The following is a 16,051-nucleotide window of genomic DNA, read 5'->3' on the forward strand; positions in this document are numbered from 1 at the left end:
CACAACCACCCACACTGGCAGAGCAAGGAGAGATGGAGTCTGCTCGCATCTGAACGCACGCACGCACGCACACCTTGCCTCTGTCACGAGGAGTGGACGCTCTAAACTTAGTGATGAGGCCACAGAAGACTGGATGGGGGTGGGACCAGGGCAGACTACCTGTGCCAGCCTGAACTCTAGATAACCTGAGGGAGAGAGCTGAGACCACCAGGGCCCGCTCTCTGATGGTGCTGCTTGTGGCCACCATCATTTTCCTGCAGCGGCTGCTCTGGATGGGGCAGGGGCTCCTGCTGTCCCGACCTCCTGGGGGCCTCTTGGAACCTCGAGGGGACTCTAGCTCTGACTTAATTGGCTTTCTGCGTCCTCTCCTGGCTGGCTGGGCAACATGAAGGCTCCCAAGGTGAGCCCCCAGACATCTCGGCTGTCATCTGTGACACCACAGGGGCACACCCCTGAGAGGGGTGCTGCCAGTCACAGGGCCTGGCCTCTGCTGAGTCACAGGAAGAATGGCGGGCTGCTTGCAGTTCATAGTTTATTAGGGAGCGGATTTGGGCCAGCTGGTGTTTACATACTTGATCCCTACAGCCCAGCTATGCCGGCTGTGGGGGTGCGGAGGGGACTCACTGCTCTGCTGGTCACTGGTGATGTCACTCCAGGAGGGTGGGCCTTCCCCCTGGGTCCAAGGTGCCAGGGCTCTGAGCCCATGCTCAGACAGACTCCACTTTCGAGTTCTGGCCTGGGGAGATGATAGGTTTTAAGATCTCAGTGTAGTAAGGGCCAAACACCTGCTGGTTGTGATGTGTCAGGGTAACAAAGTTCTGGCCCAGTTCCGCCAGCTCCGCTTCGATGAGGGCGAGGCCTCCAGGAAGGTCCAACAGTGAGCGCTGCACACCAAGAACCAAGCAGCATTTGAGGAACAAGTGGATCCGCTGGTCTGTGAGCAGAAGAGAAGGAAAAGGCAACTGAACCACTGAGCACCTGGGGTCCAGCTGCTCAACGGCCGTCTGAGTCACATGCTCCAGAGGAGGGGAACTGTTGCTAGAGTCTTCCTGCCTGGTCCACAGTCAGGACAAATCTCTCTCACCTGCCAGTCCCACAGCAGCTCAGACCCGACCAAGTAAACACAGAGACTTATGTTGCTTACAAACTGTGTGGCCGTGGCAGGCTTCTTGCTAACTGTTCTTACAGCTTAAATTAATCCATTTCCATTAATCTATACCTTGCCACGTGGCTGTTTGTCATCGTGGCGGCTGGCAGTGTCTCTCTGACTCAGCCTTCCACTTCCCAGAATTCTTCTCCTCCTTGTCTCGCCTATACTTCCTCCTTCCTGACTACTGGCCAATCAGTGTTTTATTTACCAACCAACCAGAGCAACACATTTGCCATACAGAGCACCCCACAGCAGGGGACAGCTTCTCATGGGGACTGGGTGTAGCACTCAAGCACTCAAGACTGCTTAATATCAGGGTGTGGCTCACACCTGTAATCCTAGAACCCAGAGGCAGGGGGAATACCATGAGTAAGGCCAGCCTAGGGTAGATATTGTGTCCAGGCCAACCTGGGCTGCAGGGTTAGGCCTAGGATTTGACATTAGAGAAGACATCTTCAACTGATTCCTCCAAATGGGGCTGGGGTCTGTACTACCGAGAAATATCTCTAAACCAATCCAGCCGGCTTCTTGCTGGTGGGTGGGTGTGGCTGTCACACGGTGAGACTCCTGAGTGACTTAACCGGGTTGGGTGGACAGGATTTCTGTGTGCTGTCCCCCTTAGGACCATCTCATCTTTGACTGAACCTGGAAACTCGCCCACACCCACGGCTGGGGGCCCTCCCTCCAGCATCCCCTCTGCCCACATGTGGGCACACTCACCAATGACGTTGCGGACACAGTTCTCCTTCTTGGCAATGTTCTGGAACTGTGCTATGAGAGACGCTGTGTTGTCACTGGTCAGAGGGGCAAGGCCCATGCTCTTGAGACCCTGGTGGATTTCCTGGGTCACCTGCTCACTCACAGTCTGCATGGTCTCCTCCGGCCTAGACCACAACAGAGGTCAGCTGGCACCTAGCAGGTGGCCTTGGCAGAGGCACAGACACCACAAAGCCTCAGGCAGAAGAGGTTAGGGACTTGGGGAACTCCTGTCCCCCATCCCAGCTGCCCAGCACCAAAGCCCGACAGATAGGTTCCACGTCCTTGTTCCCTCTAAACACCAGCGACCTCTGTAAATGGTGCTGTGTCCTGAACCGTAAAAACACTCTCAAGACCAAAGAACAGCCTGGCTCTCCCCAGGATGCAGGGGTCTGTGGCCAATGCACTTTGTAAAGACAGAGACCCTTCCCAAGCATTGCCTCTGGTCATGTCCCCCCCACCCCTGGCCCCCGGCCCCCGGCCCCAAGCACAAACCTGGCCGGCTGTTTATTTTCTTTGGGGAGCCGAGGATCAAGCCTGGGGTCTTGAACATACCAAACAAGTGCGGAACCCCTCAACTGCATTCCCAGCCCAAATCTGGCTCTTCCATCTCCTCAGTCATCATCAACTACAGCTCAGCACATGTTCAGGCCCGCCCAGTGAGAGATGGGCCTGGTAGCAGCTCAGGTCTCACAACACCCTTTCTGGAAAGTTCTCTCTTGCCCCCACAAGCCCCAGTATCACTACAGAAATAAACCAGCACTATGGCTGGTTCTAGAGGGCCTCTGGGTTTGTGGTGAAGAGCTAGAAACTCATGACCTGCCAGTATCCGAGACGCTTGTACCACAGGGGCTAGGGCTGGCCGCCGGCTTCTTCCACAGTGGCTCCCTACCTTCTTTCTCACTGAACCCAGTCAGCTCACCAGTGGACAAGGCTGGCTGACCCTGAACCCACCCCCTTCACGTGCTGGAGTTACAGACATCTGCTCTATGTCTGGCTTGTTCCTGTTTGTCTTTTTGGAGACAAGGTTTCTCTGTGTAGCTCTGGCTGGCCTGGAACTCACAGAGATCCACACGTCTCTGTCTCCTGAGTGCTGGGATTAAAGGTGTGCGCCACCACAGCCAGCTCATGCCTGGCTTTCTCTGAGCCTGTTGGGGATACAGCCAGGTCCTCATGCTTGCCCAGCAAAGCACCTCACCTTACCAGCTGAGTCACTTCCCCAGCTCCTTCCTTCTAGTCCTTTAAAAAAGATGTCTGCAGCTCACCTGGAGTTAAATTCCTCCACCAGGGACTTCGTTATGCGTTTTAGTTTGTCCACAAACTGGGGTGAGCCAAACAGAACGCTGCCCGAGAAGCTATTGGCCACCAGCATGACGGAGGCAAGGACGGTCAGCAGTTTCTGCTGCAGCTCCAGCTCGTGCAGCCGCGCTCTGTCCATCAGCAGGGTCTGGGGGGGAGGGGCACATCAGAGGGATCCGGCCCAAGCTCAAACCCTAAAACAAGGAAATGCCCCCATTCCCACCTCAGGAAACTCTTCATTCTCGGGGTCCCAGATGAGAAGGTTCAGGAATCCCTGGGACAGCACCATTGCAGAGCTGAGTGGTTCCGGGGCAGTCATGTCCCTGGGAGATGGGCCAGGCGAGCTGGAGGAGTCCCGTGGGTCAGGGGAACTTGCAGACGGGGTGGTGAGGTCTGCGGCCGCCTGGGTCAGCCACTTGATGGTGTGATCGAGGAGGTCTACAACGGGAGGAGTGTGTAAGCGTCTGTACCTCTGCAGCTGCGGGCCACAGTTCTCCTCAGCTACTACTGTTCCTGTGGAGCATGGTGGAGCTGAGGTGGGAGCATTGCCATGAGTTTGGGGCCAGCCTGAGCTACATAATGAGTTTCGGAATAGCCAAGGCTCAAGAGTAAGACCTTATCTCAAAAAACTAATCACTAAATTAAAATGTAAAAAGTGTATGCTCCTGGTTAATCTGCCTTCTCCCTCCCACTCCCTGTGTGAAGAATGTCAGGTGCCAGCCGTGGCCCGCCTCTGTCCTCACATCATACATACTGGGCTCCTTGTTGAGGCGCTCCTGGAACTCGGCCCGCTCAAACTGGATGGAGTGTTCCTGCAGCTGGGGCTGGAGGCTCTGGATCGTGTAGTTCACCATGTCCATTTTCATCTGCCCCAGCACTTGGAAGATCCCCCTAGTGCAGGAGAGAAGAACTGTGCTACAAAAGGACCTAAGCGGAGGGCAGCCAGCAGGGTGACTGAGGCACCGCACTTAGAGCCTGCAAGGAGCTGAACCGCAGCTCTGTCTCCTCCATTCACGGAAGGACAGGCAGCCGAGACCGAGGCCCATGGTGAGCCAAGTCGCTTTCACCATGCTCTCTTTCTGCTGAGCTGGGTGTGGTAGAGCACAGCAAGGGCCATGGGAGGGCTCAAGAGAGAAGTGCTGTGAGTTCAAGTCCGGCAAGGACTCCAGGGCAAGACCCTGTGGAAGCAGCACGCCTGCTCCGCGCAGAAGGCAGCCTTCACGTGGTGCTCCTCTCCACTCAGGCCAGGGTGGGGGTGGTGGCTTTTGAATTTTAACTCGCTGAACACACTTCCTAAATGCCACACAGCCACACCGTACATCAGAAGGAGACATGCCGTGTCCCTTACTTACAGTGTGTGAACTGAGACCAGAGAAAAGTTAGGACAGGATGTCTTTCACATCATGGAATTCTGTCTACCACAGTGTCTTACACAAAGGTCCTGTCAAGCTAAGGATGACCCAAAGGTCCACTCCGGAAATGTGAAAACCAACAGGCCCGAGAGGAGCAGGGCGTCACGTTGTCTCTAGCAGGAAGACAACGGCTGTCCCAGAGTCTGCCGGCCCTTCCCAGCTCAGGCCCTGGAGCAGGTTAGGTGACTAATCACAAGTGTCACACCTCAGCAGCCGGACAGGATCTGTGATGCTCTCCAGTTTCTGCACGGCTTCATCTCGCACTGGTGCGCAGAGCAAGACCATCATGTTGAGAATGTACTTAGAGAGGTAGGTGACATCCAAGTCCCCACGCTCAGCTTGCTGATGGAGGAAGTCCATGTCCAAGGCCTCTTCGATCTCACTTCTTAAGCGGTTCTGGCGTGGTAACAACAGCGACAACAGAATCTGCCAGGCAGGTCAGAAGAGACATTCTGCTCAGTCCCACATTCCCCCATGTTCACGCCTTCACACACACCAGCCTATGTCTTTTTGGAATCAGGAAGTTGCTGCAGACATGCTCCACTGCGTATTATCTTAGCTAGTGATAATTGGGTCAGAGTGAGATAGTTTAATAAAGCCAAGGACCACACAAAGCACACAGGACACAGACAGAGCTGGGCTAGAAGCACTTAGGTTCAGTTCCCAGCACCCACATGGTGCTCACAGCCATCTATAACTCCAGACCAGGGGGCTCTAGCACCCTCTTTCTGGCCTGCCTGGGCACTGCACGTACATGGTGCACAGTCACACATGCAGGCAAAACACCATACACACAAGATAAAAATACTCAATTTGTGTTTTTTAAAACTTTATTTTTATCTTATGGACATTAGTGTTTTGCCTGCATGTGTGTCTGTGTGAGGGTGTTGAGTCCCTTGAAACTGGAGTTACAGACAGTTGTGAGGTGCCATGTGGTTGCTACGAATTGAACCCGGGTCCTCTGGAAGAGCAGTTGATACTCTTAACCTCGGAGCCATCTCTCCAGCCCCTTATTTGTAGTTTTTCCAGACAGGGTTTCTCTGTGTACTCCTGGCTGTCCTGGAACTAGTTCTGTAGACCAGGCTGGCCTCAAACTCAGAGATCTGCCTGACTCTGCCTCCCAGTGCTGGGACTAAAAATAAATCTTAATTGAAAAAGAACCAGAAAATGTGCTCTTAATTTAAGAAGGGCAGTTATTTGTAGCTAGAGTTTTCCTGCCTGGCCCACAGTCAGGACAAATCTCTCTCACCTGCCAGTCCCACAGCCACTCAGACCCAACCAAGTAAACACAGAGACTTATATTGGTTACAAACTGTATGGCCATGGCAGGCTTCTTGCTAACTGTTCCTACAGCTCAAATTAATCCATTTCTATAAATCTATACCTTGCCACATGGCTCGTGGCTTACCGGCATCTTCACATGCTGTTTCTCATCATGGCGGCTGGCAGTGTCTCTCTGACTCAGCCTTCCACTTCCCAGCTTTATTCTCCTCCTTGTCCCGCCTACACTTCCTGCCTAGCCAATGGCCAATCAGTGTTTTATTTATTGACTAATTAGCAACACATTTGCCATACAGAACATCCCACAGCAGTTATTTATTTTTTAAATTATTTCAGAGGGAGAAGACAGATCAGAAGAGCTGTAATGGGGTCTCTGATGCCCAAACGTGAGCTCCTGGTAACTGACTCTTATTTATTTATCCCTGTGTCTCCTTAAGACACCCAACACGTGGAGCTGGAGGACACACCCATGCCTATTTAGCGTAATCAAATACTAATTATCTCAGCAGAATCCAGTTACCAGCTCCATGTGGTACACAGAAGACTGCTTCATGTTACCTATTTCAGTCGGCAAGCTTTCAAAGTTACCAACTCAGAGCTGCTTTGTTTCAAATCTGCCCTTCAGTGCCTGCCCTGGGAAGCAGAGGCTGACACCGTCTGCCCCCCATGTTTCTCTGCTGGGGTTGCAACAAGCTCCCTTTGTAGTCTATAAAGGCTAAATATGCTACAAGAGGAAGGGCCTCCTTCACTGCCCCAGCTCTCTGAAGGAAGCTGGTCATCCCCTAAGGTCTCCATGCCTCCGATCGATCACCCACCCCAAATAGAGCACATTATTCACCGGTTTTTGACTTTCAAGGCAGGATACACCAACACAGCTCAATGCTGTAACTCACTCCGCACGTTTGTGGCGACGCTCCAGAGTTCTTCAGAATTCTCTGTCTTTAGCCATGGCCCCCTTTTCCGGTCCCGCTGCAGTCATTTGACACGACCTCTTCCCCACTTACGTTACTCAGTGGTTGGTCTGTCTAGTCACCTTGGCAATTAGGACTTGCGACCACTACCCACTGGTGCCGAGACAGGTCCTAGAACCTCCAAGCTACAAGTGAAGATGTGCACTCACCTCCCTGACCTCTTTCAGAAGTTCAAGAGCACAGCTGAAGTCGGGGGGCACAGACGACAGCTGCTCTTTCAGGTGGTCCCAGAAGTCACTGGGCATTGTCTCCTTGCCCTTACCTTCCAGGCTACGAGAGGGTCAAACACACAGGTTACTCCCGGCATGGGAAACTGTTCCAGGCTCAGAATCTAAGCCCCAAAGACAACACCAGGAGCAACAGACAGTCGGGTGCAGCGGGGCCGAGTCACTGAAGGCTAGGTGTGACTTCAAGGCACCCTCACGAGCAGAAGCAAGCCTGAGTGTAGCAGTGAGTCTTCCCTGTGTGCCTCACCGTGTGTGTGTCTACACGCTGCTGCACTGAGCAGAAGGTTATTCATCACTTTCTTTCACTCCTAAAATCTAGGAAAATATTTTCCTTTTTTGACAATACTCAAATGTCAGAGACACCTCCAGATCAGTCAGGCTTAAAATAAATTGGCTCAGCCCAGTGTGATGGCATCCCAGCACTCAGGAAGCAGAGGCAGGGGGATCTCTGTGAGTTCCAGGCCAGCCAGGGCTACACACACACACACACACACACACACACACACACACACAAATTGTCTCAAAAAAAAAAAAAAAAGACTACTCCCATCCACCTCTTCCTCATATATTCCTATTCTGAGAGCATTATCTATCCAGTCAGGAAGGCTACGTTTTGTTATTGTTCTTTGTTATGACTTTAAAAAATTAAAATAATGTCCACACTCAGGAGGCAGAGGTAGGAGGACCAGCCTGGGCTACATGAGACCCTATCTAAACTAAAAAAATACAAAGCCAATTTAATATAGAATGGAAAAAATTTTTTTTTTTTTTTTTTGGTTTTTTAAGACAAGATTTCACTGTGTAACATTCTGGCTGTCCTAGAACTCGCTCTGTAGACCAGGCTGGCCTCGAACTCACTGAGATCCACCTGCTTCTGCCTCCTGAGTGCTGGGTTAAAGGTGTGCACCACCACCGCCTGGCTCAGAGAATCTTTTCAACAAATGCTGCTAGAATTACTAAACATCACATGTGGAGAACTGAATTTAAATTACGGTGGACAAAAGGATCATATTTTTGGACTGTGAACACTAAACCATTATAACTAGCTAGCCTCAATAGAGTAATTAAAATAGGAACTTTTACATTCAACACACTTTGCCAAGGCAACAACAATTTGGGTTGTTTTGCTTGTTGGAGACGGGTCTCCCTGTGTAGCCCTGACTGGCCTGCAACTCTGTGTAGATCCAGGTAGCCTTGAACTCACGGATCTGCCTGCCTCTGCCTCCCAACTCCTAGGATTACAGGTGTGTGTGTGTGTGTGTGTGTGTGTGTGTGTGTGTGTGTGTGTGTTTGTACCATCACACAACGCTGTTTATTTTTAATAATTGTAATAGTTTGAAAGAAAATGGTCCCTGAAGGGAGTGTGGCCTTGATGGAGGAAGTGTCACTGAGGGGGCAGGCTTTAAGTCTTCTTTGCTCAAGCTTTACTCAGCGTGACACTCAGACCACTTCCCGTTGCCTGCAGATCAAAGATGTAGGACTCTCAGCTAGGCTGGCAAGCCACATCTGCCTGCATGCCACCATGTCCCACCACAATGATAATGGATAAACCTCTGAAAATGTAAGCCGCCCCAGTTAAATGTTTTCCTTTATAAGAGTTTCCCGTGGTCATGGTGTCTCTTCACAGCAATAGAAACCATAACTAAGACAGTGATATTTACTTATTTATTGATTGGGGAGGGGCACATGTGGGTCCCAGGAATTAAGCTCAGGCTGTCGGGCTTAGCAGCAAATGTCTGCCCAGTGAGTCATGGAACCCCTCAACACTAAGTAATGATGTCAGGAAGTCAAACAGAGAAAACTATAAAAGCCAACACCTGCTTGAAGATAAGGTCTTCTCTTCTGAGTGAGAATCAAGCTTGGAAGTTTCATGAACCCTCTCCATCAAGCCTGTAATTGAAAGAACTTCTGGTGAAGCCGAGTGGTGGTGCACACGCCTTTAATCCAGCACTCGGGAGGCAGAGGCAGGTGGATCTGTGAGTTCGAGGCCAGCCTGGTCTACAGAGGAAGTTCCAGGACAGCCAGGGCCACACAGAGAATTTCTGGTGGACACTGATCAACCCACATAAATCTGAACCTATTCAGTCACTCATCTGTAGGCCTCAAGGACAGCAGACATTTGTATTTCCCCATGAAAGTGCTAGAAACACTTGGAGTCCAACATGGGGAAGGTGAAAGGTCAGGAAAGCGTGAAGTGAAGCTGACTAAAAGGTAAAGATTTCCTAGTAAAAAAAAAAAAACAAAACAACCACAAAGTAGGTGAGTCTCTGAGTTTGAGGCCAGCCTGGCCTACAGATCAAGTTCAGGACAGGCAGGGCTGCACAGAGAAAGCCTGTCTTGAAAACTTAAAAACAAAAACAAACCCACAAAGCTACACACAACCAACTTGGGGTTTGCAAAAACACACACACACTTGTTAACTGAACCAGTTTTCTCCCTGTGCCTCTGCTGCCCCACAAAGCCGGCTCTCCCTCCGGGTAACAGACATCTGTGTGGAGCGCCAACATTATTTGGTTTTCTAAGACAGCAGTTCCCCGATTTTAGGATTTCACTGACTAGTGAAATTTCCAAGAAGATTTTAAGGTTAAAGATCACAACTTTCAGGGCTGGAGAGATGGCTCAGCAGTTAAGAGCACTGTGCTGCTCTTCCAGAGGTCCTGAGTTCAGTTCCCGGCAACCGCATGGTGGCTCCCAACCATCTGTAATGGATCTGGTGCCCTCTTCTGGCATGTAGGCAGAACACTGTATACATAATATATAATAGATAAATAAATTTTAAAAAATTAAAAAAAAATCACAACTTGCAAATTCTTTGTGTTGTGAAGTATGGACAAGAAAAAAAAATTCTACTCTCGGACCACCCAGACCTAGGTCTGTAACAAATGAAGCAGGGGACCGGTAAACAGGGACTCAGGATGCTGGCCATATTACTTTGTAAAAATGTGTCTTTTAAAACGGTTACTATTACACAGCACAGGCACGTGTGAAGGCCAGAGGTCAGTCCGGTGGGGTTGGGTCTGGCTTCCCACCTTTACTGTGGGATCCACTGAGACCTGTGTGGAGAGCTCAACTGCTGAGAGATCTCACGGGCCCAGAAAGGTAGAACTTTTCTATAGTAAGAGATTAAAAATGTAAAAAATAAATAACTAGCCGGGCGGTGGTGATGCACGCCTTTAGTCCCAGCACTCGGGAGGCAGAGCCAGGCGGATCTCTGTGAGTTCGAGGCCAGCCTGGTCTACAGAACGAGATCCAGGACAGGCACCAAAACTACACAGAGAAACCCTGTCTCGAAAAACAAAAAAATAAAATAAAATAAAAAATAACTGTAGAGCAGATTACATAGGATAACGCTCTCTCTCTATCAGAAGAATTTAAAGTCACGACTGTAGCCTTCACACAGTAAAAAAGAAAACATACAATGCGGAGTCACTGGATTTTACTTTGCAACAAATCTGAAATATCTCAACCTAAGAAAGGTGATTGTGGATTTTCAAAATCCAGAGTCCTTGTCTGGGTTATAAGAAGGTAAACTAGAGAGGTGACTGAGCGGTTAAGCCCACTGGCTGCCTTTCCCTAAGAACTGAGTTCCTTTCCCGGTTTCCACGTCCAGTCCCAGGGGATCTGACGCCCTCTTCTGGCCCTGAACGCGCATGTGCACACACATAACATACAATTAAATATCCTTTTACAGAAACAAGGTGAACTGCTGCTGGGGCTCCTATCCTCCGCCCCTGGGAATTATCCGGGCCAAGATAGCTGGTACAACACAGTCCACGACGTAAACAGACCCACTATTAACTCACAGTACCACGTGAGGGTTCAAGGCAGCCTTCAGCGCGGGGCGTCCTGAAACCCTGCGGGAAACACTAAAACCCGCCAACCGCAACCAAGCAGCCAGAAGTTCAACACGAGAGCGCTCCAGAACAAGGAGAGACAAAGTGTGACTGAAGCAGACGTCTGAAAAATCCAGATCGCCCCAAACAGAACACTGCAAAACAAAGCAACCCTAATACACAAGCTCCTAAAACGGGAATCCGATGATACCGCCCCGAGTTACTTCACCTGTGGACTTCACCGCCTCCAGATGACGCCTCATCTGCTTCATCTCCAACCCCCGACCTTCACGCACGCCACCCGCCCCAGGGTTGAGAGGGGCCCGTGCCGTCCTTTCGTGGATCAGCAGCGACCCCGCGTGGCCACACGGGCAGAGACTAACTGTGGAGCGTCCAGGGAGATCCATGGCAACGCCGCCGCGCGGGAACCGGGGCGGTGCGGGGCGGGCTCGCGGTCCCCGCACGCGGGGAGCCTGGGCCCCGCCGACCCCGCCTCGGGCGGGCGGCTCCTCGAGCTCGGGCGAGGGCGGCGGCGGCCAGGCGACAGTTGAACCTACGTGATCGGTGGCCCTGGGCGCTGCTCGCGCTCTCCCGGGGGTGTCCCGCGTGGGGCTCTCGGGAGGCGCCCTCGGCCGCTCTGGCTTCCCTCCGGGCCGCCCTCTCCTTCACGTTTGGCATCTCGGTGGTGCTGGTATCTGGGTGGGGGGCAGAGGCGGGAGGCCGGTCGGGGCCGGAGGGACCAGCGCTGGCGCAGGGAGGAAACTGAGGCCGCGGAGCCCAACCTACCCTCCACCGCGAGGCGCCTTCCCGGGCCAACGCCCCCCTGCCCTTCCCCACCCCACCCGGTCCTCACCACTCCCCTCACCTCCTCTAACCCTTCCCTTCTCCCCCTCCTCCTCTCCTCCCCGTCCACGTCCCCTCCCCTCACCTCCTCCTCCGCCGGCCCGCCCACTCTGGCTGGCTCTCCGGCGCGGGGCGGGTAGGCGGCTCGGGTTAAACCACCTGGGGGCGGGGCCGGGGGCGGGGCCGGGGAGCTGGGCGGAGCCACTGAGCCCCTCGTTGGGCCGTCACGCAACCCCCGACCCCCGACCCCACCCCGCGGCCCCGGCCGGAGTGGGAGCGCCCGGGATTCGAAAACAAACCGCTCGGGTGCCCTGGCAACGCGGCACGTGCGCAGCCCTCCCCCTCCACCGGCCACCGACCACCTGCCGCCAATCAGGGCGAGACCAGGATGGACCGAGACGCTCACCTGCAGCCCTCTTGATTTCCAGGTGTCAGGGGTAGCCTGCGAGCACCCAGACGGGGGCGGGCCTTGAACTGAGTGCTGGGGTCACCGGTGTGAACCCCCGTGAAGGGTTCATGTACTGGGGATGGAAGGGGCCTTAGGTCCCCACTGGCTGAACTCAGTCCCCAGCCCTCAGAGTCTTCGTTGGGGGCTGGAGAGATGGCTTGGCGGTTAGAAGCACTGGTGTTCTTCTAGAGGACCACAGTTCGAGACCCATCACCCACAAATCACCGTTTTTGACTCCAGTGTCAGGGCATCCGACGCCCTCTTCTGGTCTCCTGGGGCACTGCATGCACGTGGTGTAGTTACATATATATGCAAGCAAACACCCATACACAGAAATTTCAAGTCTTTTTTTTTTTTTTTCCTTTTTCTTGGTTTGGTTTGGTTTTGATTTTGGAGACAGGGTTTCTCTGTGTAGTCCTGACTGTCCTGGAACTTGCTCTGTAGACCATGCTGGCCTCGAACTCAGAGATTTTTCCTGCCTCTGCTCCAGAGTGTTGGAATTAAAGGCACGTGTCACTGCCGCCACGGCTTAGATAGTAATAATAATAATAATAATAATAATAATAATAATAATAATAATAATAATAATAATAATAAATATAATAATAATAAATATAAAAAGTAATTAGGGCTGTAGCTTGATTGGTAGCCTTGGGTTCGCTTCCCGGCACTGCTTAAACCAGGCATGGTGACAGGTGCCTATAATCCCAATAGTCAGGATGTGGAAGCAGGAGAATTAGAAGGCTGCCCATGAGTTCCCAGGCAGCTTGGGTTAAATGAGACTCTATATGACTCAGAAATGAACTTTCTTAAAAGGATGGAAAGGAGAAAGAGAGCGCTCTGGTCACTGGCCAGTTCTCAGTCCCGGGCAGGGCGCTCAACACAGCTTTCTTCCTTAGACTTTGTATCATCAGCTCTAAGATGATAACCTCTGCCTGGGGTTCTTGCCTTGTTAATGCAGAGTGTGAATTTCATGAACAACTCAGTTTTGAAGCAGAAAACTGTCAAGAAGACGAAGGTTTTTACTCTAAAAGCTCATCAAGAACACGAGAGAGAGAGCTATCCAGAAAGCATCACCACCCATCCAAACTCACGCTAACCCTTGCGCCCCGTCCTGCTCCCTGACACTCCCCTCCGGTGTCACTGTGAAGCCAGCCTCTCCTTCAAAAGTGGACGGAAGCTGCACTGTGATGTCACACTGTCTCACTGTCGTATAACGAGGTATTTAGACCACTGCTGATCTCTCCTTTAAAAGGAACATGCAAGGCCTGGAAAGAGGCTACCCAAACGGCAGCTCAAAACCTGATGCCCTCTTATGCCTCTAAGGGCTTCTGCATGCACATGGCACACACACACACACACACACACACACACAGAGACTGGAGAGAGATCTCAACTGTTAAGACACCTCCTGCTCTTGCAGAGGACCAGCACTGAGTTCCCAACACTTACATGGTGGCTCGCAAACATCTGTAACTCCAGTTCCAGGTTAGCCAGTACCTTCTTCTGGCCTCTCCGAGCATTAGGCATATACATGATATACATACATACATATACACGTACACACACATAAACACATATGCAGGCAAAACACACAAAAAATACATTTTTAAATATTAAAATATTTAAATTATTTTTTTGTTTTTGTTTTGTTTTATTTTTCAGACAGGGTTTCTCTGTGTATCCCCAGCTGTCCTGGAACTCACTCTGTAGACCAGGCTGGTCTAAAACTCTCAGAGATCTGCCTGCTTCTGCCTCCCCGGCGTTGAGATTAAAGGCGTGTCCCACCATACCAGTCAAAAAAGAATTTTTTTTTTTTAAATTATTTTATTTATTATGTATACAGTGTTCTGCCTGCATGTATCACTACAGGCCAGAAGAGGGCACCAGATCTAATTGCAGGTGGTTGTGAGCCACCATGTGGTTGCTGGGAATTGAACTCAGGACCTCTGGAAGAGCAGTCAGTGCTCTTAACCACTGAGCCATCTCTCCAGCCCCAAAAAAGAAATTTTTAAAAGAAAAGCCCAGAATTCTGTTTGGGCATTTTAATGTCTGGGAGAAAAGTTGGGTTTTTTTCTTTTTAATAATAGCACATTTTCCCCTTATAAAAAAGCATTGCTAGAGGCCAGGCAGTAGTGGTGCACGCCTTTAATCCCAGCACTTGGGAGGCAGAGCCAGGTGAATCTCTGTGAGTTCGAGTCCAGCCTGGTCTACAGAGCGAGATCCAGGACAGGCACCAGAACTACATGGAGAAACCCTGTCTTGAAAAACCTAAAATATTTATATATATATATCAGAAAATGGAAAGATCTCCGATGCCCATGGATAATCAGGATTAACATAGTAAAAATGGCAATCTTACCAAAAGCAAGATTCAATGCAATCCCTATCAAAATCCCAACACAATTCTTCACAGACTTGGAAAGAACAATACTCAACTTCATATGGAAAAACAAAAGACCCAGGATATCTAAAAGAATCCTGTACAATAAAGCAACCTCTGGAGGCATCACCATCTTTGACCTCAAGCTCTACTATAGAGCTATAGTAATAAAAACAGCTTGGTACTGGCATAAAAACCAACATACGGACCAATGGAATCAAATTGAAGACCCTGACATTAATCCATGCACATATGAACACCTGATTTTTGACAAAGAAGCCAAAACCATACAATGAAAAAAAGAAAGTATCTTCAACAAATGGTGCTGGCATAACTGGATATGTCAATATGTAAAAGATTACAAATAGATCCATATCTGTCACCATGAACAAAACTCAAGTCCAAGTGAATCAAAGACCTCAACATAAATCCAGTTACACTGAACTTGATAGAAGAGAAAGTAAGAAGTAGCCTTGAACGCATTGGCACAGGAGACCACTTCCTAAATATAACATCAACAGCACAGACACTGAGAACAATTATTAATAAATGGAACCTCTTGAAACAAAACATTTTGCAGGGCAAAGGACACTGTCAATAAGACAAAAAGACAGCCTACAGAATGGGAAAAGACCTTCACCAACCCCACATCTGACAGAGGACTGATCTCCAAAGTATATAAAGAACTCAAGAAACTAGACATCAAAATACTGAAAAATCCAATTAAAAAGTGGGCTACAGAGCTAAACAGAGAATTCTCAAAAGAAGAATCTCAAATGGGTGAAAGACACTGAAGGAAATGTTCAACATCCTTAGTCATCAGGGAAATGCAAATCAAAACGACTCTGAGATACCACCTTACACCTGTCAGAATGGCTATGATCAAAAACACTAATGACAGTCAATGTTGGAGAGGATGAGGAGCAAAGGGAACACTCCTCCACTGTTGGTGGGAGTGCAAACTTGTACAACCACTGTGGAAATCAGTATGGCGGTTTCTCAGAAAATTGGGAATCGATCTACCTCAAGACCCAGCCATACCACTCTTGGGCATATACCCAAGGAATGCTCAATCATACCACAGAGATACATGCTCAACTATGTTCATAGCAGCACTATTTGTAATAGCCAGAACCTGGAAACAACCTAGATGCCCATCAACTGAAGAATGGATTAAGAAAATGTGGTACATATACACAATGGAGTACTACTCAGCAGAGAAAAACAATGGCAGCATGAAATTTGCAGGCAAATGGATGGAATTAGAAAATATCATCCTGAGTGAGGTAATCCAACCCAGAAGGACAGACATGGTATGTACTCACTCATAAGTGGATATGAGATATAAAGCAAAGAACAATCAGACTGCAACCCACAGAACCAGGGAGGCTACCGAACAGGGGGGACCCTAGGATGACTGTGGCTTATAATAAGTTTTGGTTTTGCCC

The 16,051-nt window shown here is 50.2% G+C and overlaps 1 protein-coding gene across 2 annotated transcripts; it reads right to left on the bottom strand.

The window, feature by feature from the left end:
- Positions 1-518: 518 nt before the first annotated feature.
- On the bottom strand, positions 519-11,989 carry Tcp11 (t-complex 11). Of its 2 annotated transcripts, XM_059281389.1 has the most exons (10): positions 11,858-11,989; positions 11,487-11,624; positions 8,914-8,986; positions 7,019-7,139; positions 4,823-5,043; positions 3,960-4,096; positions 3,429-3,643; positions 3,172-3,353; positions 1,871-2,034; positions 519-934 (listed from the first exon to the last, which is right to left on the bottom strand). In XM_059281389.1, the coding sequence occupies exons 2-10, from the start codon at positions 11,605-11,607 to the stop codon at positions 708-710; spliced, it is 1,461 nt and encodes a 486-aa protein (XP_059137372.1). In that variant the 5' UTR covers positions 11,608-11,624; positions 11,858-11,989; the 3' UTR covers positions 519-707. The 2 variants fall into 2 exon arrangements, with proteins under 2 accessions (XP_059137372.1, XP_059137371.1); XM_059281388.1 differs by lacking the exons at positions 11,487-11,624; positions 11,858-11,989 and adding an exon at positions 11,159-11,293.
- Positions 11,990-16,051: the final 4,062 nt, after the last annotated feature.

The sequence above is a fragment of the Peromyscus eremicus genome, chromosome 16_21 (genome assembly GCF_949786415.1).
Source record: "Peromyscus eremicus chromosome 16_21, PerEre_H2_v1, whole genome shotgun sequence".
NCBI lineage: Eukaryota > Metazoa > Chordata > Mammalia > Rodentia > Cricetidae > Peromyscus > Peromyscus eremicus.